The 27,722-nt window shown below is 42.0% G+C and overlaps 2 protein-coding genes across 2 annotated transcripts; one reads left to right on the forward strand and one right to left on the reverse strand.

Moving 5' to 3' along the window:
- Positions 1-122: 122 nt before the first annotated feature.
- On the forward strand, positions 123-13,535 carry wfs1a (Wolfram syndrome 1a (wolframin)). Its single transcript, XM_083766059.1, has 12 exons — positions 123-237; positions 1,490-2,065; positions 3,446-3,525; positions 4,415-4,559; positions 4,699-4,866; positions 5,109-5,189; positions 5,335-5,471; positions 5,631-5,765; positions 6,371-6,616; positions 9,423-9,701; positions 9,786-9,958; positions 10,587-13,535. Exons 2-12 carry the CDS (start codon positions 1,504-1,506, stop codon positions 11,773-11,775), a joined length of 3,195 nt encoding a protein of 1,064 aa, XP_083622185.1. The 5' UTR covers positions 123-237; positions 1,490-1,503; the 3' UTR covers positions 11,776-13,535.
- A 4,297-nt stretch (positions 13,536-17,832) lies between these two features.
- Positions 17,833-27,653, reverse strand: ppp2r2ca (protein phosphatase 2, regulatory subunit B, gamma a; the record flags this gene model as incomplete). The annotated part of the gene is made up of 9 exons (XM_083764451.1): positions 17,833-18,133; positions 18,610-18,701; positions 19,265-19,434; positions 21,246-21,410; positions 23,683-23,860; positions 24,657-24,769; positions 25,583-25,763; positions 26,672-26,769; positions 27,590-27,653. The coding sequence occupies 9 exons, from the start codon at positions 27,651-27,653 to the stop codon at positions 17,833-17,835; spliced, it is 1,362 nt and encodes a 453-aa protein (XP_083620577.1).
- Positions 27,654-27,722: the final 69 nt, after the last annotated feature.

Raw genomic sequence — 27,722 nt, forward strand, 5'->3', positions numbered from 1 at the left:
GCCAATCAGATAAGACACACAGTTAATGATGATTTATACTACCAATGAGAGGATAGTCTATTTTAAGAGGGCGGGCTGTCTTGTCTCAGCTGTCCTGCTATGGTTGTCTCTTGTTACAAGACGCTCCGCATGCAGAGGGTAATGGACACAAGCATAGAATTCACTCCAAACTCCTGAATTCAAAAGAGATATTTGTCTATGTCTTGAACAAGTCTTCAAAGTTAGACAACAAGCAAGGTAGCTACCTCGATTATTGATTGAAATAGTGGTCTGTTATGATTGTGCTGACGGGCTGCATGCCTGCAGTGAGGAGTTATAAATGGTCATGATGCATGCTTGCAAGACCGTGTGCGTGCGTATTAGGCACCATGTAGCCTACTATATACTAACATGAACATGTATGACTTTATTGTGGAAGAAGTCAGTTTAATCACTTATTGTATAAAGTACAGTACTGTAGGTCTAGCAATACCACAATGTAGAAATACTCTGTTGCAACCTGGTTCTGCATTCAACACAGCTTGGGTAAAAGTATACTATTGGCATCAAGTTGTATACCGTGTAGTCAATAATAATGTTTTGTAATAAAGTAACTATACTGTATAGTGTATATTATATAGGCCTACTATATTGTTTTCAAACAATTCGAGTACAAAAAAACAAGTACAGTATTTGCCTCTGAGTTGTGATGGAGTATAGAGTAAAGTATAAAACATTGGAAAAAAAAAGTACATTCATTTGTATTAAAGTACCTGGGTAAATAATAATTATACTTTCCACCACTGGGCATTGTGCCAAATATTATAACTGTAATTATATAACTGTCTCATTTTTCCTTGAACATTTATAGTGCAGAATACAGTTGATTCATATTATCATCTGTCTTTTTATGTGTTATGCAATGAATAGCTAAGAAGGTGATTATACAAATATATATTATAATTATTATTATTAATGTAATAATAATAATAATATATTTTTGACCTACTTAATTTAGGGGGTATATGAGGGTACATGTTTGTCTCCAAATTACAACTCAATGAACTCATTCTCATTTCCTTTCAAGGAGAAGGTGTCATATTTGAGGGTGGAAGGGGGTAAAATGACCAGAGGAATGGGTCCTCCAATTTCTCCAAAACTCTGTGCATGTGTGTGTGCGTGTGTGTGCACGTGTGTGTGTGCGTGTGTGTGTGTGTGTGCATGCATGCGTGCGTGCATGCGTGTGTGTGTGTGTGTGTGTGTGTGTGTGTGTGTGTCTATGTGTATACATGCATGAGTGCATAAGTGCGTGTGACCGTGTGTGTGTGTGTGTGTGTGTGTGAATGCACGCGTGCGGCCATGCACGTGTTACATATTTGTTTGTGGAGTGGTGTTGTGCAATTCACAGGATCACAATTTTTGACTTACATGTACTACATTTACTTATAATATTTAGGCAACATTTCTATGTGGTCAGTGGTGTAATTTCTTTGTGTGTGTCTCTCTCCAGAACAACAGACAGGGATGGATGATCCATCTCCGCCCGCTGTCATCCACTCTGAGAAGGCTTGTCCTGTGGAGGGTGCCTCATCCCACAGTACTATACCGCCCATCAACAATGAACCCGCCCTTGCTCTTCCAGACTCCATAGAAACCACAGCTGAAACTCTAACATCTACTCATCTGCCCCACAACTCTCTCCCTCTCTCATCTTCGTCTCTTATCTCTGAAGCCTTACTACCACCTAAAGATACATCTAAAACCAGCTCCCCCGATATGTCCTCCTCCACACTAAAAACACCATCTGTGCCCTCTGCTGCCCAGTTCACCCCTACGGTCTCCAATCTGAACCCCTCTCCCCAACCCACAACGCCATCCCCTGCGCCAGCTAACGCAGCACTGAACGCTGCAACCACATCGCCTACTACACCGGCCTCCGTCGGCTCTCCATCTACCGATGTAGGCCCCTCTAAGCCTCCAAAAGGTCTCCCTAGGCGCCCCACCTTTGCCGTCCTGGCCAAGAAGGTGATTATACAGGAGAGACTCAGGAAAGCTGAGGAGGAGGACATCATAGAAGACGATGGAGGTAGGAAGGCCTTCAGCTCCACTGGGATGTGTTGATGTCACAAAATGACAGGATCCTTTCAATACCATGTGTGATACTATAGTCCTACTGTCTGTGTGACCATGTATATAGACTGAATCGCCAATGTCATTGTACTGTATTGTTGTAGACAGGTGGGTAGAGTAGCAAAAACTGTACTCAAGTATGATTCAAGTAGAAGTAAAAGTAATCATCCAAATAATAGTTATCAAGACGACAAGTGACTTCATATGATCTGATTTGTTGTTTAAACGATCAATTAAAATGTCTAAAATTGTCTACTATTAGAAATAAACAAACTAGAAAATAAAATAGCCACGTGCAAATTCGGATATGGCCTAAATAAACTATATCACTTTAAATAAGACAATACCCAATAATACATTAAATCTTTTCGAAATAACAACAGACAACAGACAAAGACGGCAGCACATCATTCTTGGATGTGTGTAATCTGTTGTCACCTGCCGGCATGGAGACACTCTTGTGTGCCGTTATACTAAAAGCTTATCGTCCTGCAGAAAAGACATTGATATTTGAAATAGACGTATTCTAGGTTCCACACCGTGTTGTGAATGATCTACAAGCTCACGTGTCTCATCGAGCTTATGTGAGCATAGATCCGTTATCTTCGGTGCGCCACACTGGCAAACCTCTGTGCATAAAGGACACAGGGCACACATTTGTGAAACCTTGTGCTGGGTATTAAATTCTTGGCACAGAGTTTGTGCTCCAAGATCTTGGCTTGAGGTTCATAGACAGATTTTAGTTAGCACATATACACATGTTTAAAATGCACACACGTCACACACACACACACACACACACACACACACACACACACACACACACACACACACACACACACACACACACACATGGCCACTCCACCACATGGAAGTTCATATTCTACTCATGTTAACAGATTTATGTCAGTACAGTTCATTCTGTTTGCTGTTCATATTCTACTCATGTTAACAGATTTATGTCAGTACAGTTTATTCTGTTTGCTGTTCATGATTCTATACTATCTCAGACTTGCAGGGCTGGAGATTCTATTTTCTCCCCTGTTTGTGTCTGCATGTGTGGCTGTCTGTGTGTCCAGAGCTAATCAAGCTACCAGTTCCAATTAGCAATTATTGGCGTCAAATTTCTCATGCGTTTCTTTCATATCACATTGTCAGCAGATACATTTGGCGTAGAGGGAAAGGAGGGGGACCAAATATAGAGCCCTGGGTGGCCCCAGTCAATGAAGCATAAGCATAGTATAGGCATATAGAGTTTAGGTGGTTAATGTAGATTGTTAGATACAGCATTTTACACTCCTCTCCTCTTTCCATCCAACTCTCTTCTCTTCTGGAGATTTGGAACCAGAGGAGGACTTGAACTTGGAGCAGATCGAGGAGAAAGCCAAAGGTGGTGATGCAAGAGCACAGACCCGTGTGAGTGAGCGCATGCACGCACGCACGCACGCACGCACGCACGCACGCACGCACGCACGCACGCAGCACGCACGCACGCATGCATGCACGCACGCACGCACGCACGCAAGCAAGCACAATTGTGCTTCAACTCAAGATGAACACACTGAAAATGTTGCAACAGAAACATAAAAAAGAAGATCTACAAGCTTGCACCGTCATGACACTGTCATTAGACACACGACGAAGTATAAGATAGATCTAAGTGTTGGAAGAAGCTCTGCCTGTTCATGTACAGTATGTGTGTCTATTTTCAGTCGTGTGGAAGATGATCCCATGTTTTCAATATCACACATTATACCCCTCACATTTATGGAACCTCTGCTATGCTTGTGTATTAGTATTCATGCATGCATCCATATTGTGGTATAAGCATTCACACAGATAATTCACAGTCTCTCCCTTTCTCCTCTTACTTCTTATTACCCTGTAAACATATTTAAACACACATTGTGAGGGAAAAGGCCCTGGGGGGGGGGGGGGGGGGGGGCGGCAAGGGGTGGAACATGACACTTTGTATGTCAGCGGCTAAACTTGTAAGTAAGTGGTTGGTTACAAGTCCCATAATGCCACTGCTTTCTTCTGGAAGCAGTGGCATTGCAGGAAATGTAGTCTTTTATCATTTATAATCAATTGTTGTGATTTGAGCAAACTATGGTCTGGGATATGTTAACTTGCTGGCTAACAATTAGAATAAAAAAAAAACAGTTTTAACTCATGTTAAGTTAGGAGTAGCTGCCATTAAAGTTGGCACACACACACACGCACACACGGTCTGTCTCTCTATCACATGCAGTCATCAATTGTACCCTTCTAAGCTTTAATAGCTTGTTTCTTTTCACTGTTTCAGCTGGCGCAACACTATCTGATTCTGGCTGAAGAAAAGGACACAGATCTAAATAACGGTCTGGCTGTTAGTTGGCTGATTAATGCAGCCAAACAGGGCCGAACAAGTGCTGCAAGAATATTACAGCGCTGTTGGATCCAGAATAAAGGTGTGTGTGTGTGTGTGTGTGTGGGTGTGGGTGTGGGTGTGTGTGTGTGTGTGTGTGTGTGTGTGTGTGTGTGTGTGTTTTTGTGTTTGTGCGTGTTTATGCTTATTCTTAACACTTTATTTGCGTCTTTCTCTTCCAGGCATCACTCCAGAGAACGAGGCAGCTGTGCGTAAGTTGTCAACAGAGAGTAAATTTGAGCAGGCAGTGCGAAAGGCAGCCAGGATGATGTACTGGAAGCTGAACCCAGAGAGGAAGAGTATGATGGCCATGGCTGAGATGCTGGAAAACGTTAGCCACATCGGGGAAGGTGAGGCAGGATGCATTATTATAGTTATATTGCCATCTTTATAATAGACACTGACAGTAACACACACTAACATAGTGGCTTTCAAAGTGGGGGCCACGAGGCAGTGCCAGTAGGGACGATTGAAAAGCAGAGGAGAGGAATTTGCGAGGTTTACCACTTTTTGGATATGTAATGATTGTCAAAATCTTTTAAGTTTTAGAAAACAGTGAAAGTAGTTGTCTGTAACTTCCATTCCTCACCAGCAGGTGGCGGCGTGACAGGGCTCCCTTCTCCAACCACAAACCAGGCCCAAAAGGTTTTAGAAAGCATGGTCATCAACGAGTGTAAGTGTCTGCAGCTTGTTTCAATTCTTAACATTCACAAATGCCTCAATTACTGGATGTTGTGCTTTTAGTCCAGAGAGAGAGAGAGAGAGAGAGAGAGAGAGAGAGAGAGAGAGAGAGATATGTAAACTATATGTCCTCTCAGCCAATCAGATGGTGGACCTTGAAGACTTTGTGATAATCACTCAGAAGTATGCCCAGGGAATCACTCCCTCTGCTTCCCAGGATAGCAGCCAGGACAAACCCCGGACTAAAACCCCATTCCAGAGCAATGGCACGCAAGTAAAAAAAACAACCTGAATCTGAATTATAAGTACACTTGCCGTTCAGAATTCAGAATTACAGCATCTCACCTTTGTGTGTGTGTGTGTGTGTGTGTGTGTGTGTGTGTGTGTGTGTGTGTGTGTGTGTGTGTGTGTGTGACTGTGTGTTTGTGTGCAGATATCTGAGGTAGGGTCTACAGAAGGCAGGAGATCCAGCAAAGGTTCATGGACTTTAGGACGTGGTGGGATGATGTTGGCCAATAAACGTAGTGGAGCATTAAAACGAGCTATGGACATCAAATCAAGCTTAATGGTATTGTATTTAACTGTGCATTCTCTAGTCGAAAACGTCATACATTGATTCCTCAACCTATTGTCCTAGCCTGGGTTCCAGCCTAATTCGCTGCTTTCCGCGGATTTGAAAATGTGACATTTTCAAATCCGTGGAACGCAGCGAATCAGGCTGGAACCCAGGCAATAATTATCCATGTCATCTATTCATTATCCTATTCACTACTTAATTTAAGCATGCTTTATACTATATTATAATGATGGTATTCACACACCAAAAACAGACTATCTACAGTACAAGCTTGCAACGCATTGCGTTGTGGTTTGTCATCATTTCAGTCTGCCACAGACAGAGACTGGAATGACCTACAAAAATCAACACTTTAATTGCAAAATTGGCTTTTAAAGATGCTATCATGGACATCCTCAAAGAAAAATGTTGCTGCCCTTTAGACATTTAGCCCTGCTTGTTTTTGTGTTTATTAACTGAAAATTGCATTGATATGTATGAGGAGGCTTAATTGGCATAATGACTATATACAGGGGCAAACAAAATTGGCTACTCCAAAAAATTTAAGACAAATACAATAACCTCTGGTCTGTTCTACGTCTCTCTTCCTTGTCCAGGTGCTACAGTACCCTATCCAATCCATGCTGGAGATGAAGGATAGCATTGTTGACTGGGCGTCGCGGGCCGGCGTCCAGTGGCTGAGCACCGCCATCCCCACTCACCACGTCAATGCGCTCATCTTCTTCTTCATCATCAGCAACCTGACGGTGGACCTGTTTGCCTTTGTCATCCCTCTGCTGGTCTTCTACCTTTCTTTCATCTCCATGATGATCAGCACGCTACGCATCTTCCAGTGCAGCAAGGTCCATATGTTTTTATTTTATTTTATTTTTTACAATTTTATTTGTACATTTTCAGGATTAAAGACAAGACTTGTACAAACAAACATTCACTTTCACATACACCACCCCCCTTCCCATAATACTGAAAATCAAAGAAAAAGGAGAAAAGGAAAAGGAGAATGAAAAATGATAATACACTTTGAGGACAGAAACAAAAAAACGGATACAATTAAAAACTTTAAAGAAAATAATAATTATGATAATTCAATAGATCACAGTTAAATAAAATTAAATAAAATATAATAGTTTTATAATGTACATATAATGTGCAGTCCATTAATGATACAGTAGGTGAGACATTCTTTCAAATACTGTAGTTTTTTGGTCAATTCTGCTAGCCATGCATTAAATGAGCAAGGTCCTTATATGTTTTAATAACTAATTTCCTCTCCGCTGAGTGTAACTCAACATTAAGAGGCACTCTCCACAACTTTGCTAAATTAAAAACATGGTCTCCACTGAATTGACATAAAGTCACTATGGAGAATGAAAAATGTCCAGTGGCTGAGCACCATTATCAAAATAAGAGTGCGTTCCTTTAAACCCGGTTTTCTGTGCAACTTCACAAGTGCTGACATGTTTTTTACCACTGAGCTAATAAGAGTCTGCCTGCTTGCTCAGGGGATAATTTGAATCTGGCAGAGCACAAGATCGGACCCCCCAACGACACAATGCATATGGTGCGATATAATAATATAAAATACCCCCACAACTAGGGCACCCACTGGCCTAGTGGTCCAGGCGCATGCCACATATAGGCTCTGGCCTGCGTTGCGTGTTTGAGTCCCGTTCATGACGACCTATGCTGCATGTCTCTTCCCTTGTCTCTCTCTCTCTTTCCTGTCTATCTTCACTGTAACTATCAATAAAGGCACAAAAGCCAAAAACAAATCTTAAAAAAAAGGAATACCCCCGCAACTGCAGGTCTTAGAAGCCTCGGCTACTGCAGTTTTCAAAACAGTTAAGAGTTCAGCACCACAGTGCATGGCGGACCCACTTCAACTAATGAACTAAAATGTTTATAAGAATTGGCTCGGCGGCCAAACAGTTGCAAGTACCAGCACTATTTAATGGCATGATATAAGCAGGCTAAGTGAACTTCAATTTAATAACATCACATTATTGCAGGCAATGACTGACTCTAGATTTTTTTATAATGGGATGAATCTAGAGTTGCAATACCCTCCATTGACTCCCTAGTACTCATCCAAATTGCTTTTGTGCTCTGCTTGTATTAAACAACGTTAAACTCACCAACATTGCAGCTGTAGAGAAAGCTTGAAGTAATAATCCTCTTTCAATCTGCCAAGCGTTTGTTTCATAAAAATCCACATGTTATGAGCTACTTTCTGTCAAGAAATTATGTGCAGGTGATTCTTTTGTGTTGGAGTTTGGAAGCACTCGTTTTTATTAACGGGTCGCGCTGCTGCCTCCTGCACATGTCTACAGTGGATTTTTTAGCCCTACAAGTCAGAACCCAATGCTACTGAAGTTTCTGACATTTTTGAGACCCAGATAGCATGGGGTCCTATTCCACCTCCACCCTGCCACCGGGTACGCACACATAATTAAACATAAATACCTTCGGATATGTCCTTCTGCGCTCTTTGAGGGCTTTTGTTCGTTTGAGGGCTTCTGAATGTGTGTACCTATAAATACCGCTGCGAATATCTCCTGTGGCGCGGAAGCTGTTAAGTATTTTTTGTTTTTGTTTGACCGATTTGGTCGCTTTGATTCTTCTCTTCCTTCCTTATTTATTGACACCTCATTGTACCGCCTATCTGGCTAGCTAGTGGCTATAGCTATGACAGAGCAGATCAGAGGAAGGAACGTAGCCATGCACAAGTCAACCGCACATCGGGAGGCGGTACAATAAACGGTAAATAAACAAGAAGAATCAAAGCGACCAAATCGGTCAAACAAAAACAAAAACGGCTTCCGCGGCACAGGAGAATTCGCAGCGGTATGTATAGGTACTTATAGTTGACACATTCAGAATAACTCAAACGAAAAGAAGCCGTCAAACGACACAGACTCGACGTATCCGACGATATTTATGTCCGCGTTCTATCATTTCAATACGAAAACACAGATACGCACAGGGACCCTACGTAAAGTGACATCCAAATTTCAGAAAAGCTTTACGGAGGGTTCCGAGAGGGGCTATGGATTTTTATGAAACAAAAGCTTGGCATATTGAAAGAGGATAATTGAAGCTTGGCCTATAATGTTGGTGAGTTTAACGTTGTTTAATACAAGCAGATCACAAAAGCGTTAATGGAGGGTATTGCAACTCTAGATTCATCCCATTCCCATTATAAAAAAAATCTAGAGTTGCAAATTGCGGCTACCTGTTTGTGTTTTTGGCCAGCATGAGACTTCTATGAACTACTCACTTAATGCTGCGGAGGTTCCATGTTTAACATATCCTTCCAAAGTGTGTACAATGTTTAAGTCACAGATGCATGGTTTTCATATCGTGTATAAATTAACTTTGGCTAAACCCTTGTGTTTAATCCACATGGGTTCTTGTTTACTACTTGGTTAGACTTGCCAGCATCATAACAACTTGTCATGATGGCAGCTTGGCTACAACCGAAATGGACTTCCTCTTCCTCTTCAAAATAAGAGCCACTTGTAATCATTAGTCAACACTAGTCTACTTACAGGAGGTAGTATTATCCCTATTTTGGGCATGTCATTATACATTTAAATGTTTCAATTAGAATTTTTCCTTTGCACTCTTCCCATCTTCTGTGGTTTCCAGACATGGGAGAACTTCAGTACCTTGACGGCCCTGCTGACACGTTTTGAACCCGGGCTGGACGTGGAGCAGGCAGAGACCAACTTTGGCTGGAACAATTTAGAACAGTACGTCTATTTTATCATCTCCGTCTTCTTCGGCATCTTCTCCTTCCCCGTAGCAGACAAATCCTGGATCCCGTGTTCTGAGCTCTCCACCGTCACCATCTTCTTCACGGCTGTCAGCTACATGAGCCTCAGCCCCTCGGCTTCTACCTACGCAAGAAAAGCAATGATCATAGAGGTCAGAGCGCATGGATATGACTGACTTTCAAAACATCAGCTATTTTCAACTGAATATAATGGAGTAATGTCTTGTCAATTCCAGGTAGCGTCGTCTGTGTGTTCCCTGTGTGTTTTCCTGCCACCGAAGATGGGAGTGCTGAAAGGGCTTCGTTTACTGGGGTGCACGTTCGCCTCAGTGCCACTCGGGGAGTCTGTGGTACTGAAGCTCAGTCTGCCCTGCCTACTATATATTTATCTCTTCTACCTGTTCTTCAGGTAAGCTTTAAACCTTATTTAGTTAAGTTATAGTTATAGCTGAGAACCCTAAAAACTGAAATGGCATTGAGAGGAAGCACACCTGCTTTTCCTTTCTTAACTAGTAAACAGTAGGCATGTAACGATATATCGTATATCGATATTAATCCCGAAGATATGTATCGACTCATTGAAATAAAAAAATCGATTTTTCAAAAAAGAAAAAAAACACTTTTTTTAGGGGGGCTAGTGTGGTGTGAAATGTGAGCTTTAGTCATATTCCATCATATTCAAGTGCTTTTGGAGAGAGCTGTGTATGTCTGTGACTGTGCCCAGGTGATGATGGTCGTTGATGCTCATCAAGGAAGGCAATTATGTTTCGCACTGTCAAAAGTAATGCTACTTCTTTTGCAATGTAGTTAAATAAATCCCGGGGGGAAGATAAATTATATAAAATTTAAAAAACTGTAGTTTTTCTTCACCTCATATCGTGATACGTATCGTGAGTTGAGTGAATCGTTACATGCCTAGTAAACAGTATTGGAAATCTGATGAGGGAACCCATTGCAAACTCACTTTCAGGTTTTAGGACTACAAACTATATCGCTCTGTGATTAATTCTCTCTGTCCACCCCTCTCCTACCTTCAGAATGGCGAAGATGCGAGGATTCCACGGCACTTACTGCTTCCTGATTCCCTACCTGGTGTGCTTCATGTGGTGTGAGTTCTCAATGGTGCTCCTCCAGCACTCCTCCTGCTTGGGTCTCATCCGCACCTGTGTGGCCTACTTTCTCTTCCTGTTCGCTCTGCCTGTCCTTGCCTTTGGTCTGGCTGCCTTGTTCCTCATCCAGGTCTTCAAGTGGTTCCTGGAGCTGGAGCTGACCAAGGTGATCGTGACTCTGGCCGTGTGCGCAATCCCTGTTACCTTGCGTCTCTGGACGCGCTTCAGCATGTCAATCTTGGATGTGTTCCGCTCACTGAAGCAGAGCGGCCCCGTCAAAGTCATCCTGTTCTGCATCTCCATGGTGATCTTGTTATTTTCGCTGTATTTGTATAACTCGGAGGGGCTGAAGATTTACAACTCCTCCCTGACCTGGAAGCAGTACAGCCAGCATTGTGGCCCGCCGGCCTGGCAGACCAAAGGCATGGCCCAGACGCAACTATTCTGCAGTCACTTGGATGGACACAGAGTCACCTGGACTGGGCAATTTAAGCATGTCCGCGTTGCTGAAACAGAGAACGGGGCTCAGTCACTCATCAAAATGCTGCCATTGTTCATGGCTGACTGGCTGCGTTGCCTGTATGGGGAGAAATATCCAAAATGCGAGCCAAGGAATTCCCCAGTTGCAAACCTGACTTCCAATAATACTGCCAGCTCAATGCCAGCTCCTGTTCCTCTGCCCGTTCTCCTACAGATGCAGGAGGAAGAAGAGATATGCCAACTCAAGGCTCTGGCCAAGCATACTTGCCACGTCAAGCGCTTCGACAGCCACCGCTTTGAGGTGACGGTCGGAATGATCCCGGATGTGGGGATAGCAGATCCAGGCTGCGATATACTGCTAATGGCCAGCCATGAGTTCAAGCAGGTCCTGTTTAACTTGGTCCCTGGGAATATGGTGGAGTTCAGCACCAAGCTGCAGGGGGCGCGTATGGGGGCTAAGGCTCCAGCCTTTGAGCTGAAGGCTATGCACTGCCTGGACTGTGGCTCTACACTTTTCACACAGAAGAAGATTGAAAGAGACTGGAGACAAACTGTGGAGCGAGCATGTGATTTTGCATTTGATTTCTTTTTTTCTCCCTTCCTCTCAGCAACAATTAGCAGCAATAGCAGACATTAGGGATGCCGAAAGATGGCAGCAGAACTACATCAAAGATGTAGAAATGTTTGCAACAACTACTGTACCACAAATCTTGCAGGCTTACACTGAATTCACACCAGCAGTGTTGACACTAGTCCACGACATTAAAAGCAATAAACTGAGCATGTCCGAGCATGTCCGAGGTTATCAGTCATAGTCTGTTGCCGTGTGTCAACATATGGCTGCTATTGAGGTGAAACATTGTGGGAAAATGTAGGAGCAGGCAACCAGTGCATGAGACTGGAAAATGACACAGTCTTTATAATCATAATAAATAGGCACCACAGGAACAATGTTCATGGAACTAGAGATTTGCTGAGAAATATACATTTTATATACACAGATTAATATATACATATATTTTCTGAATTTCCTGGTTTTAATGCAGTGCGAAAGAACATGGCTGACGGGGAGAAAATATTTACTTCCTGGTGGGGAAGTTGAGAGATGGGGGTGTCCCAACGCTTGATACTCTTGTCTCCCAGACTTTGCATTGAAAGTCAATGCTCAATCAGAACTTGCCAGTGTCATGCCATTGCTTGTGTGAAATGGGCGTTAGGGGAATAGGAACCAACACTCACAACATGATACATACGATCTCTTTGACTTTGGCTTTTACACAGATTTTGGATATTCAATTATGTTTTGGTACTGTATAATCTGCTTCAAAGGTTTATGGATGGCACCTGCGTTGCAAAAATTACAATAACTCATGAATGCATTTGAATTAATGCAATTTAACATTGATATTACAAGCTCAAATATTCATGTGTGGAAAACATTTTCAGATACATAGGCTACTTCCTTTAGTGTTTTGAAGAGAATTGTTCTTTGTTATGCATGAATATTCAAAGAAAGGGTCAATGTGTGCAGGCCAAATTTGGTAGTGTCATTTTCATGACGGAAAGAAAAAAAACTGTCACAATTCTGAAGTGCAACCAAGGTGCTTGAACAACACAGGACAGATCAACATACTTTAATCATAAAATCGTTATCAGCAATGAACAGTGAAGGCCTTGGCATCTGAAATGTGTTGGTTTGTTGGTAGTTTTGCTTACATGAGACTTGTGACAGCTGATACACAGACAGGACTGCTAATGTTAGAGGTTGACTACTCTTGAATTTCTATGGAGGTGTGTGTAGGTCAAAGGGTTCTAGATTCAGAGAGATAGTGCTGTAATGGCGATTGCTGCTTGTAACTGTTACAAACTACTGTACTTAATGTTATTGTGCACATAACTGGATGTATACTGTCTTATCACTTTATTTGTGTGTGTGTGTGTGTGTGTGTGTGTGTGTGTGTGTGTGTGTGTGTGTGTGTGTGTGTGTGTGTGTGTGTGTGTGTGTGTGTGTGTGTGTGTGTGTGTGTGTGTGTGTGTGTGAGTGTTAGAGAGAGAGAGAGAGAGAGAGAAAGATGAGAAATGTATCCGTTTATGGAATAGCCTATTTATTTTCAGTATTGGCCAAATTAGTGTGATTGTATTACAAAATAACTTAACTTTGGCTCTACATTTTCGTGGTCTTAATATTTAGTTTATTGTCTTTAGGGTATGCTACAGTAGGTCACTTGTTCACTGTTTCTAAAATAGGGGTATTTTGACAAGAAAATGTCTATAATTTATCCGACATTCATAGAATCAGTTAAATCTGGAAACTAACTTAAAAATGTTATGTGCCATATTCAATACAATGAATTGCCAATATACGCCAACCACCCACCAATAAAAAGGTCGCCTTTCGTCTCGCTGTATCATTTTCTTTTTACATGCCCTGAGTGAGTTTTGAATAACAAACTAAAGAAATTAAAAATATATATATAACTAGAAAAAGTGCCCTTCCGGGCACAGGTCTCCACCAGGTTATCCACAGATCCGTGCAGTTAGAGGTAAAAACACTTTTTGGCCAGTTATAGCGCCACCTTGAGGCTGAGTTGAAATTGTTCATGTGGCATTTCGTCCTCGGCCTAGTGGGAATGTGGGTGCACAATTTCACGGAAATCACGCGATGTGTTCATGATTTGCAGCATTTTGTTTGAAACTGAGCACTCCTGTGAACTTTGGAAGCCAATCTTAACCAATCAGGATGGAGTCTGATAAATCTGAAAGACCCGTTTCGTTGAATGGCTCTAGAGAGACTGTGTACCAATTTGCGTGATGTTTGGACAAAATCTGTAGGTGTACTGTGCAAAAACTTGTTTTGCACAAAGCGGCCTCCTGGTGGCGCTATAACAGGCCGTTTTGGAAAGTTTGGGGCAGAGGTTCATGGTTGGCATCCAGGGAGTGTGTGTGCAAAATATGGCATCGACCGGGTTAACGGTGGCCGAGATTAGCTGTTCACGGACACACGGACGGACGGACACGCGGACGGACGGAGTGCAAAACATACTCTCCCCACATGCCTTCGGCCTGGTGGAGACAAATATGTAATAGGGTAATATGTGGTCAAAAACACCAAAGAATCTTAAGCATCAGGAAGAATGATTGGTGCTGTTGAAGAGGTACTCAGCTGAAAATACATTGTAGCAGGGTACATTAAAGAAAGTTTGCGACTGAATTGGAAACAAAAACTGACGACAACCTGTGTTATCAAGTGGGATTGTGGATCGGCTATGAAAAAAAACAAAAACATATGACAATAATGGACCAGGAGGTTTTTAATGTGTTACAGGCCTGGATAACACAAGTGGAAAAACCTGGACAACTAAAGAAAAGGCAACTCAAACAACATAATTTAAGTTTCAGCCTCTCCCCATGGCAGCCCACACTCAACTGAACCATTACCCTTTATATAGACTACAGACTCCACCCATGGCTAAGTAATCAACCAACCCCAATGTACTAGCAATCCACCCAAGATGTTCCCCATAATGTAATCAGCTCTTATACCACACCCCACTATCTGTGCACTTCACAGGCTTCAAGGCACCCCCAATAACAGCATCTGTGCAGATAAACACAAGCATTTAGATTCCATGTCACAGCAGGATGTGCATTTTGTGCACCTTCTGTGGGACTGAGAATCTACATGATACATGCATACAACACAGCATAAATACATTACATGTGTATTGTTTGTACATTAGACAATTAGTCTGTCAGATGAATTACTTGACAGAACTCTGTCACATGTAGAATTGCTGAAAAGACATACTATTAAAGTATGTCTTTACTACATTAAGGTAGCTACATGCATATTTACTTCAGACTAGTATTACTCTGTGCGATACTTGCTTGTAGTTACAGGGGTGCAATAGAAAATAAATTGAGTAATACTGTTTGACAACAATGAAGTATGTCTGCTTTATTAGTTTGTCTCCTGAAACCAAATGTGAAAAAGCATGGTAGGGATAGAGGAATAGGCCTATAGACAATAACAACATTATAAATGAATTCAATAAAACCTTTTTCTTCTTCTTCATAATTCATGTTATTTTATTAATACACATTCATTTCATTCACTTCATTTGAGTAATCAATCTTTTTACGATTAGACTTTTTTTTAAAGTATGATAGATATTACACGCTAGTAGCGTCGGATAATGGCAACATGCAGCTGCAGCTACTGCTGTGTTCATGAACAGACATTCTCTCTGGTTTGTATGTGGAGGTGGAGGTGGTTGATTATGATGTGATGACAACTGACTTGTTCTAAAACTACGTATCACCACCGAAGGACAGGGCCCTGGAAGCCCAGAAGTGGTGCATGGCAAAGGGGAACCAGTTTTTTTGTCATGCAGTTTATCTCGTATACGTACGCTCTGCGTTCATTGGTCGATGATATATCACAGCATTATATTGTTTTGCTGTGTTGAACATTCCGTTGAACCAGTCAGTGCCGGACTGTGTCTGCATTCAACAACACTCGACAGACGAGGACAAGGAGGGGCAAAACGCGAAAGCATAGTAGAGGTGTCCACTATACTGCCTGCAGTCTACCTTCTGTGAGCACCCAGTCACAATAAATAACTAGTGAAAAAGAGTGGAGAAACATTATAAGCTAACACGTACATTTCTTTTCTTGGGGTTTGAACTAAGGTTACACAGTGAATTGTAGATGATCCATCTAACAGAATGTTTGTCAATATTTAGAAACAGTGTAAAGGGCCTTAATATGCATCTGCAATGATTCCATTAGCTAGTTACACAGATGAGAATATTTCCAATTCAACCATGGGCCAAGGTCAGTTGAATACAAAGCACTTCACTGTAATCAATGAGATGTTAAGTATCTCAAAGATCCAGATAAGACCTATAATCACTTTAATGGAGTAGTTCTCCCAACTTATTTTCTATCAATTACACACCCCATGAAGCCTTGAATTCATGGGGATTGTTTGGGGTTGGCCAACTCCTTTAATGTTGTACATACAAAGACTCCTGGGCCACCCCTAGAGCAACATACAACCATGTGTGGTGAATTATTCACAAAAGGAGCTTGTCATAATACATTCACATGGCATGATGTTATAAAAATTAGTTGACAGCAAAGGACCGTTCCACTTTAAACATACTAGACACAATGGGAATCATCAAAAACGTACTTCTCTGTATCAGTGGTCTCATGATCCCTCATTAAAACAAGCGGTCCCTCATCAACATTTCATAAGATCACTCAAAATGATCACTTAAATCATCGGTGAAATGTTTTATATCACGCAGCTAAGCATCATATATGCAAATAATAGTTAAATCGTCATCATATAAATCACAAAGAGGTTTCAATTCCAGCACACTTAATACTCACACGTGTCAGCTGTCATCATTTGTCATACAAGTACATTGTTGATGAGAAATGGGCCTAAACAAAGCAATAGCAAAAAATAATCAATGATATTGGCCCTCTCAGCATTGCAAAGAGCTGATTTGTGTGTAGCTCTCTCCTCTTTCTAGCCTGCAATTCTGTCACACTGCCAGAAAGATAAGCCTATACATTAACTGTCGACCTATATAGTGTAGAGGTGAATGCTTATCCATGCCAGCACAAGTAGACTAATAATAACGATTATGTAAATTTGTATGTGCGGCTTGGCACATAAATTGTATATGAACAAATTTGATTGGCCTTTCTATAGATGAGTTCCCACTTGGACGCAGGGTCATATACCACTTTGCTTTAAGGGATTGAAGTTAGTCATTGCTGTGTTGAATTGCTAATTATAAAAACATGGAATATTCACACTACACACAGTAGGGACGTGTGGATGGATACATTTACAAAAGCCTAATGGGAAGCCCATGATATGGAGTGGGAAAACGGCTGTTATGTGTTTTCATGACGGCCATTATTGCAAGGGTCAAGGGTCAGTGGTGCAAAGGTCATTTATGGCGTGCATTCTCCCAAGAGCACTGCTCCACATGAGAGGAAGGAAGGTGTAGTTCAGATGCTGCTGTTGGCCTATATAGTGGAACAGCTCCACTGTATGATCAGACAACTCCTAAAAAAAGAAAAGAAAAAAAACACTCTGGCAAATTTACGGGCCAACGGAAACACAATCTGTCCAATCCACTCAGGTTATTCATCAAGGACACATTTCAATATTATACTGTATCATTTATCAAGCCTTTCTTTGTTGTTGGCACCCACGACAAATTCTCCATTTCGTACTGCAAGCTGTCACAGCGCACCAGTGAGCTAAGCAATGCTGTGTATTCAACAGCATTGCGACGTGGTGGAAGGAGAGGTCTCTGTACAGACCCTACACACTGAGGCACTAATACAAGGATCCTCAAAACCCTGTAACGTAGATTGGTGGCGAAAGGTGTGTCTCCATTGATGCATGACTACAAGAGCCAATAATTGATCATTCTAAAACATGGAACAACATCACACACACTCATAATTTTGAGCGTCACGTCTTCAAATGTCAAATCATTTCAACAATCTCAAAGAATACATCTTGCATCCAGTCACCGTGGATTCATCGATCGCTCTTCCCAAGCTCCTCAGTATCTCCATCACACGCTTTGTGACAGCTTGTAAAAGGCAGTGTGCGTGTGTGTGTGTGTGTTTCCATCACTGTCGATATCCCATTCTCCGTCACTGAGTCATTTGTGATTCAGGGTTGACGCGATCCTGGAATATGTACAGGTTGTTGGTGGCCGCTATGGCGATGATGTTCTCGTTTGGATGCCAGGCCATGTGCAGGATCTTCTTGGTGAAGTCCAGACTGTCCACGCCCACGTCGCCACGACGACGCTTGCCACCCGTGTAAACCCGCCGCGTGCGGAGCACGGCCCGTGGCTTGCTGCTCTCCCGCCACGCCTCCAGGGTCACGCCCCGCCCCGTCTCCCTGTCGAACATCCGGAAGAAGCTGTTGTACGCCCCTGTCATGATCACGCTGAGGAGAGGAGAGGAGAGGAGGGGAGGGGAGGGGAGGGGAGGGGAGGGGAGAGGAGAGGAGAGGAGAGGAGAGGAGAGGAGAGGAGAGGAGAGGAGAGGAGAGGAGAGGAGAGGAGAGGAGAGGAGAGGAGAGGAGAGGAGAGGAGAGGAGAGGAGAGGAGAGGAGAGGAGAGGAGAGGAGAGGAGAGGAAAATGGAATGAAATAGATAGCGGAGAGACAGAGGAATGAAATCGAAGGTGAAGGGATCGATTTGATCTACAAAGCTTGTCTCCGGGATTGATTTAAATGAACACTGCATGATGCAGACCTAGGATTGAGTGACACACTGGGAGAGCAAACACTCCTCTGTCTGTCTTGTCTGTTTGTCACACACACACACACACACACACACACACACACACACACACACACACACACACACACTCACTATACTTTCTCTCTTCCACCTCTCCTTCAGCCAAACGACTACTTACCTATCTGAGCTGTTCCAAACGCACTCAAACTTGTCGAAGATGCAGTCATTCTCATACAGTGAACACAGCTTACTCCTCAGATACTCATGGACCTGGACATACAATGAAAGACATCATTCAATACAGCACAGATCTGCATATTGCCTGGGTGGCATACCTGAAGTATTGGGCCTCTAGGGTATACAACATATAGGCATTAGGCAATATGGCTACACAATAGTATACATAATTTAACACTTAACACACAGACATAAAAAGGTAGACGTCTCCTCCGGCTTTGGGGCATATGTATCGTATGGCGGCTGCCATTTTTTTCCCCAATATGTCAAAGGCACAGCACGCTGCCACTCAAAGTGACTACTGGGCAATCTTTTCTGGGACTTGTCTAGGGTGCGCTCTATTTGCACACTAAACGCCCTCAGGTCGTTCGTTCGTGTATTTTAACACACCCTAGATTCTGACAAGTCCTGGAAAACACGTGCTGTGATTGGCCAGTAGTCACTTAGAGCGCCATGCCTCTGCCATATTGGAGTTCAATATGGCAGCCCCCATAAGATGACATGTCGCTCCAGTGAACTGCAGCGGCGAATGAGGTATCTAGGTTTCTATATCTATGGTAATACACATAACATAAGTAACCAATATGTGGTCTGACCTGATAAGTCTCCACGGGGCCTTTGTCCATGTGTAGGTCCCACACCTTGGCGGTGAGGTAGTCCCTGGTCAGTAGGTACCGTCCACTGTGGCTGAACTTGACATCCGAAACCGAGGAGATTATCTCTGAGAAGAAAGACCTGCTCCCTGGATCCTCAGGTTCCTCAAACACTGGACAAAGAGTGAGCATGCAGTTTCTCATGTTATATACTGTATCTTAAGACAGTGATCCTCGATGGGGTTCCTCAGTCAGCTGGGGACGCTTCCCAGCTAAATGATAGATAGTTAGGAACCCTTACAGGCCTGGAACTCTTAAGAGTGTATACAAATAGAAGGGTTTGTGGCCTAATACTGGAAACTGGGGGTCCTTGAAATGAAGAACGTTGAGAATCACTGACTTATGAGGATTTTACACTTATATCTGCCCAGAATAATTTGACACGAGACTCAATCAATCAAAAGGGGTAGAAAGTGTAGGCTACTAGAATATCCTACTCTCCATATCTCCATGATGTTTTCGACTTGTATTACTTAAAGCTATACATCCCAAAACTAATTTAAACAAATACTAATTTATTTTAACAAATCAAAATATTAATGCAATATATTAGCACATCTGCAATGGTTGGAGCCAGAGGTAGTCTCTTCCATTGTGTACTCTGGTGTCTGGTAGGACACCTACTGGATGCAAGTAGTACTGCCTAAAGCTCAAGTGGGGGGTTCCTCTTGAAAAGTTACACAGTTTGCAGCTTTAAGTCAAAGATTACTTGTTGTTAAAACTACTCAAATAAAAATCAAAGCAGCTATAGAATTACCGATTTTATTCATGGAAAACATGTTTTTTGTCATGGTTTGTCACGATCCAGACAATTAAAGGTATTTAAAAAAATACTTTTTGAAATGTTTATGAGAAAAATGAATGGGGAATTATTTCCTGGGCCAGTCGTCGTCATGAAAGGGACGCGACGCTCTATACCCCAGGAAATTACACCTGGCCACAAAAGATTACGGGATCTACTGAATGAGAAGGGGGAGGTGTCAAACTGACATATTGAGCCTACGACACACAGTATGGCATATCCCCCTTCACATTCATTAGATGCCGTGATAAAAAAATTCACAGCTGTGTAAACTGAATGGTGCAACTATACATTTATTGTTATAGTTACTGTACTGTACTGTACTGTACTGTACTGTACTGTGCTCTGAACTGTATTGTAGTTTACTGTGCTCTGATTATTTTTTGGGGGAAGAAAAGCTAAATGACAGTGACCGTGTGGGGTCCCCGGAACATCCAGACCCCCAGGAACGTGCCCAGGGGGCCGGCACTGTTCCGGCAAGCCTTCCCACGTCCGAAACGGTGGAGAAGCGACATAGTTACCATGTTGTAGCTTCCTGTGCTCGGACAGACACGTACAGGGACATACATATGGACACACATAGCTGCGTAATGTTGCAGAGCCACCGCTCAAAAAAAAGGTTGTCCTTTAAAGGGATTGTGACATTAAAAAAAAGGTTTTGGAATTGTTCTTGTTTTTTTTAGGTTTTCTAATCTCAATTGCACCCAAAAAACAGGAACTTTTAACATTCAGTAGATGATCTGGGGTTGATCTGGGGTTTTCTGGCTCAAACAGGTGCTCTGATTTGCCGGCAGTAAGTGACATCACTTACTGCAAATCCCATATATGTCAATGGGATTTGCCAGCAGATGTCACTGTTTCACTGTGTTACCTGTTTTCATTGTAGCTCAAAAGGCCCCCAAAACCCCAAAGAAAACTTCAGACCACAGAAAATCCACTGAATGTTCAAAGTTCAGGTTTTTTGGGTGTAATTGAGGTCATAAAACCTAAAAGAAAAAAGAAAAAGAAATTAAAATGAATGTCATAAAACCTTTAAGACACTGGAATATGTATGTACAGTAAGTATATATGTACCAATCATAACTCAGACAGCCCAGATACCGTGGCATGCAATGCGCTCACGTTTGGTGTGCTTGTCACACAGGGCGGAGGCCCTCATGTCACAGAGGCGCAGCGTGCCCTTGCTGCTGCTGTAGACAAACAGGTGGCAGTGGTGAGGGTGAAACTCTGCCGCCGTGATCACCTCCGTCAGGTCCTCCATGTTGGCAGGCTTGATGTCCACGATGTCTGGTTAGAACGTCAATCAGGGACCATACCATCACAGACAATGTGCCACGCACACACGCACTCCCTACAGGGAGAGCGAAACCCATCCACCACTACCACCTGCTAACGTCTCCTGTCTCCCCAGAGTAGTCTCTTGTCTTCATGCCCCAACCAATGCCCTCCACCCTAAGTACTGTATGCTCACAGTATATGGATTAAATTAAAACAGTGGTTCCTAAACTTTTTTAGCCTGTGACGTGACGCAAAAGAAAACTTTGTCTCCCTGGGACCCAAACTAGTGAAAAAGGCAGATAGATGTACAAGCTCATCGTGCCGTGCGTGTTGTGAGCTTGTAGATCGGCCATTTTCACTACTTCTTAAACATTTGTTTTCTAATTTATGGAATTTCGTAGATTTTTCTTTGATTTCTTCATGAAATTACTGATTTGTTTAGCTTTTTTTTGTTGTTGTTTGTTTTGAAATGATACTAATTAAAAACAAAATGTCCCAGTGTTTGGGAACCAGTGGATTAAAGGGATGTGAAGAGACAGGTCCTGAGTCATTCAGAGTCATTCAGAGGCCATTGCACATGAGTTGGGGGGGGGTGAATATTTTGAAATTCTATCAAATTCAGCCTTTTAGACAAAGATTTGCCGGCTGTTCCATAAGTTAACGCTTCACTCCTCCATCGCGGCCGACCTGAGCCCCAAATACACCCAGACACTTGGTTCCACTTTGTGTTTCTATTTGCAGTGGGTCCTCATGTGGTTTAGTAGAGAGTGAATTATTTAAGCACTTCTTCTCCGTAGATGTTTCGCTGATTTTCTAGGTCAGCTTCTATTATATGGGAGAGAGCACTCTATTTCCGAAACCCCCTTTTGTGTGTGTGTGTGTGTGTGTGTGTGTGTGTGTGTGTGTGTGTGTGTGTGTGTGTGTGTGTGTGTGTGTGTGTGTGTGTGTGTGTGTGTGTGTCTGTGTGAGAGAGGGGGTAGACTATAAATACTGTAGCCTACATATGTTTGGGTTAAAGGTCAAACTTCAGTAGTTGTCAACAACCATTGATATTAAATTCTAACGCTCTGCCGTTGACTCCATGTACTGTAGGCCTACATGTCTACACAGGGTATGTTTGAGCCACTGCATGCGCTTAGCAAGCATTTACATAAACATCAACGTAAGCACAATTATATCTGCTTCTATGTGCATATTCTTGCAGTGTACCCCTTGCCATGAGGACACTAAGGATTTCAGCCTGCCTATGTTTGCATATTATGTCTCACAAGACTTACACAACCATTTCACCAGAGCCAGTATTGCAGATGTGGTGCTTCCTGCTTTAAAAAAGTAATGTGAGCAAAGGCTCATTCATTTATATAGGAGCCACACAGTGGCTCCTATATATACAGCCTGGAATAAAGTGTTAAACTGACATCTAATCTGAGGTCAATTAAACAGAAGACTAAACTATGGCTACTGGAAAAGGTTCCCCTATAAAGGGTAATCTTAGAGGGAAGGATAGGGACGTACATGTTGTATTGTGCATGAAATGTATACTGTTATGTGTATGTATTGTGACGTATTTTAAAGTATTGTTCCGTTGAGTGTGAGAGGATCTCAGTGTAAATAAGTCTTCAGACTTTACTGTGAAATCCTTGAATCGCTGATTATAATGTTGTATTATGATTGCTTTTCTAAATAAATAAAATAAAATCAAGACTTCAATGTGTTTTATCAGACTTTGCCTATATTCAAAAAATATATATATATTGCCCCAATACAAATGAAAATGGATTATTCAATGATTAATGACCACTGTACTAAAGCTTCAAATAACATTTACAACTAAACAAAAGGAATGTGAACCGAACCTATAATATACATCCAATTGAAGAGACGATTCAGCCATAAAACCCTCGGCTTCCCTGTACTTCTCTCTCTCTCTTTTAATCATTTTAGTTCACAATATTATGTGAAACAATATCAGAGACATTTCTCAGTGATATTGCCATGACATTAGACTGCGTTATGATGGCACATGCAAATTCATCACAGCATAAAGAGGATTGATTAAACAACCCTGTAACATCAACAGCTCTACAGTAATCATCTTGAGAGATCTGGTAAATATCCTTTGGTAGAATAAAATACATTCGTAAGAGGCTGTAATGCAAACTGTCAGTGGCCTTTTGTACTATGAAGTGATAAGTCATACATGGGTTGACGTACTGTAATAAATGATACTCTACTAATCCTCACTTAGCCAAATTATATTCAACGAATAAAGGAAGGATACTGAAGCTGCGGTCGGTGATACCCAGGTGCCACATATTGATGCGGAGGTCGTCAGCAGACATGTAGGTCTCGCCGTCGCTGTTGACTGAAATGGAGTTGACATGGTAGGTGTGGCCATTGGAGAACACCCGCCTGGGCCGTACCTCTACCATCAGATCTGTGGGTCTCAATACTGGCACCTGACAGGAGGGCAAAAGATGAAGTATAACCCATTCTGACCTGAGATCAGATTCTAACGCTCAGAAGAATGGTGGTCCATTAAGGTCTGATTTATATTACAGTAGCTGCGGTTCAGTGACTTGCTTGTAGATCGGCTATTTCCAGTGCACGACACAACTAAGTATAAGTCAGGTTTAAAACAGCTATGACATGAAATGAAACAGTTTTTAATATATAATATCATATTGTCTATGTGACTGTCCCTCAAACTTATTCATATCACCACTCTGATATAACCAGTCCATGGCATTTCTTTTTTGCTTCTGCAGCTGTTTTAGCTGCAGTACCACAATGTCCTGAGGTGGTGGGGGTGCTGATATGCAACTTAGTTAATATTTGAGTCATTATAATACCGATGCTAGATAAACACAGGCTTGTTTCCATTCCATGCCAGCTTGGAAAATCAACAATGGCGGACATTGTAAACAAAGTGGAAATGCAAATTTGGAACTGAAGACTGAAGAGAGGGAGGAATTATACAAAGTAGGGTGACATTGATCACAAATACGACCAAATCAGTTGAGCTGTTCCTGAGAGCAATTTCCATAAAACCCCCTATATGATGAGAAATCCTGATACACAGGGGGAGCTCAACACAACACAAAAAGGTCAAAGGTATTTAACTGTGTGTGTGTGTGTGTGTGTGTGTGTGTGTGTGTGTGTGTGTGTGTGTGTGTGTGTGTGTGTGTGTGTGTGTGTGTGTGTGTGTGTGTGTGTGTGTGTGCGCGCGCGTGAGCGCACTTCTGTCTGTCTTACCTGTAAAGAGGTAACAGTAGAGATATCCTTGATCCGTCCCTCTTCATCTTTTAGATTGTATCCCTCTGGTCTCTTGTCTCTCTCACTCACCTTCCACAACTTAATGGTCTTGTCTGTGACACACAACAGGGATGGTGGAGGTCAGTGCCCAGTTAAGGCTGATTAGACTGGCAAGCAAACTATCGCAAAATGACAGCAGCCAGGAAAGCACAAGAAATAGGGTTGATAAGTAAATAATGGCTTGCTCTGTGTACACATTGTATATATTTTCAAGACAGTGATAGATGGGACACATAACATTGAGGCAATTCAGATTACCTGGTTTATGGTTGAAAACTGATATTGGTCGGTCATGTTAATGATAATAGGTAATAATATCATAATAATATGTATATCTTAATTTCTTTCAGGAATTCGGAAACTAAATCATGTATTCTGCTAGTTGATGGAGAACCAACGGTATGCAACATATGGAAAGAAAGCTCATATTTTAGTATTCAGACAGATGATTAAAGTGTATCAAGTCCCGTTGAACATAGACTAACTTTAAGCCCTCTTATATCTATATGTCCTATATATGGGTAGCAAAAATCATACTGCTAGTGGTTATAAGAAGTAGCAGGATAAGGCAATGGCATTATATGTTTAACATTGTCAATCATATCAATGTAAATATTAATAAACAAATACATGAATATGCATGTGACCATTTGTCACATAGGCTAAACTGGGAAACACAATTCTACCACTTCCAGAACACAAGCTGGACCAAAAGATCCCTAGCCTCTTGACTGCTTGTTGCAAAAATATCCATCGTCTTTGTGTTCCAGTCCTAAAAGCGTATACGGTACTACAAGTGGAGTTGCAGTTTAATCCTCTAGTCTACTGAGTGAAGTGGTTACTTTCATTTGTTTTGCCATTTGTACCATTTGTGGACAGTAGGAAGTGTGCTGCATTCTGCTGTGGCAGCCATCGTATCTTGTTGATCTTCTCCTCAATCTCCAGACTCTTCAGGTAGTCAAAGTCTGGCTCGTGACTCTGGAATGTACTGTAGACGTTATACTCCCCAGAGTCCCCCGTCTCCAAGTCCTCCAACTCCCCTTTGGACTGCAAGCAAACACAATGTTCAGATAAACCACGTTGTATGTATTCATGAAATATAAAGCACAGAGTAGATAGACGACGACAGAGACAACAATTTAAAGTTCACTTGCCATTAATATAGTGGTTGCAACTGTATTAATTCACCTTTCGCTAAGCCCCGCCCTCTCCCACTTAGACACTCCCACTTAGATACTTTCCAGCCGGGCTCATGTATAAATATCATGGAATTTACACTTTAAATACTGGTTACGGTAGTTTTTGGAACCAGACCTTCAAAATCTCTTCCAAATCCGTCAACAATGCCGGCCATATGCACTGGAAAAATATGTGTGTGACATTTATTTTTTAAAACAGGGTCAGGGCAAGTATTTCATACAACTTAAGTTAAATAAAAATCACACCTGTGAAGTGAGGGGCGTTAATTCATGTTGATTAGGTGATGTAATGGTGATATAAAACAAACGGTGCCAACACAAACATTAACCCATTTTGTGCGGGAACCCCATTTGGTGTTAGCATCATGTCATGCTTTAGCTATTGAAAAATAGCAGATCTACAAGCTCGTAGCGTGCCACCGAGTGGCACGCTACGAGCTTGTAGGTCTGCTATTTTTGAAAAATCGAAGAACGACTGACATAGAAACATAGCTTTTTCAGAAAACTGTCAGGATGTATTTTTAGAATCTTTTTTGAATCTGATCTCAAAATGGGTTAAACGCCATTAACAATACAGAGATAATATGACGTAATGAGTTACATTATGACATACATTTTCCCTTCATTGTCAATGGCGTTTACAAAACAAACATTGAACTAAACATTAAACCTGTATATAATTACTATAATTACTATCCCTTTAAGGCTGTCTGGAAAATGTGCTGAAGCTATCAAGCCTCCATGACCCTGACTGACCTCGGTTTCTCTCTGGAAGATGACCACTCTGCCCCCCTTGTCCCCGGTGGCCAGCAGGTCCCCTGTCTGGTTAAACTCCACCGTAGAGATGACATCAGCTGGTCAACGAGAAAAGGGAAGAATGAAGAAGAGGAAGCAAAATCAGTGAAGAATTAGCACAATATTGAGATAGAAAGACAGGGACGAGAAAGTAGAGAAGGGGAAGAAAGTTGGTAAGAATAGAGAATGGAAAGACAATATGAAATGTAAGGGGGGTTGGAAGAGAGATGACAGAGAGGGGGGGATCAATACAATGTATCTCTTTCAGTATCACCGGAATAACTCTTACTGGGCCCGATTGATACAGATACAAAGGAATAGGACAGGTATAGGTCTAACTTACAACAATACAACCATTCAAAGAATGACGTTCAACAAACATTTTCTCAATCATTAATGTATGAATTCAGAGTCAGATTTCTATCAATTTACAATTTAGACATTTAGCAGATTTACATTAAGCAACAACAAAGGATAAAAAAAGCATGGTAATACATCAAATACATACAAAGTAGTTATCATGAATCATACGTAAGCTAAGAGCATAACAGTGGAAAATCTATATAATGAAACTATGCATACAGTGCTATGTTTACATAAAATGCTATAAGTCTACATACTGTACACTGCTCTCTACATAAAAATGCTATCTAGGGAACAAACCGATGTGCCCATTTGTAAATCACTGAAACTCAAAACAGGATCCTTACACTGCAGGCTTTGTCTCGTGATTCATGCACGGCATTTATCTATCCATATCTTCAACGCAGGAGCCCAGAAATAACACAAAATATATGGCCATTATGATCAATCACACCATCGTACCAGTATGCAAACCCAAAGGCAGTGGAGAGGGTGGAAATGAATGACCTGTCCTACCTTCGGTGACATAGTCTCGCAGGAAGCTGTGGTTGATTTTGGAGCTCTCAGCGTCCTCGCCCATCTGAAGCTGAGTGAGGGTGACCCGCCAGCGCGCCCGTCCTGAAGGGAAGGGTCCAATCCGTGCTCTCTC

The sequence above is a fragment of the Protomyctophum parallelum genome (assembly GCF_964188405.1).
Source record: "Protomyctophum parallelum genome assembly, chromosome: 5".
Lineage (NCBI taxonomy): Eukaryota > Metazoa > Chordata > Actinopteri > Myctophiformes > Myctophidae > Protomyctophum > Protomyctophum parallelum.

Excerpts from the sequence above, each read along its gene's own strand:
- wfs1a (XM_083766059.1), top strand. The coding sequence starts at position 1,504 with ATGGATGATCCATCTCCGCCCGCTGTCATCCACTCTGAGAAGGCTTGT. Across the intron at positions 5,472-5,630 it reads TCCAGAGCAATGGCACGCAA|ATATCTGAGGTAGGGTCTAC; the intron begins GTAAAAAAAACA and ends GTTTGTGTGCAG. Across the intron at positions 9,702-9,785 it reads GAAAAGCAATGATCATAGAG|GTAGCGTCGTCTGTGTGTTC; the intron begins GTCAGAGCGCAT and ends TGTCAATTCCAG.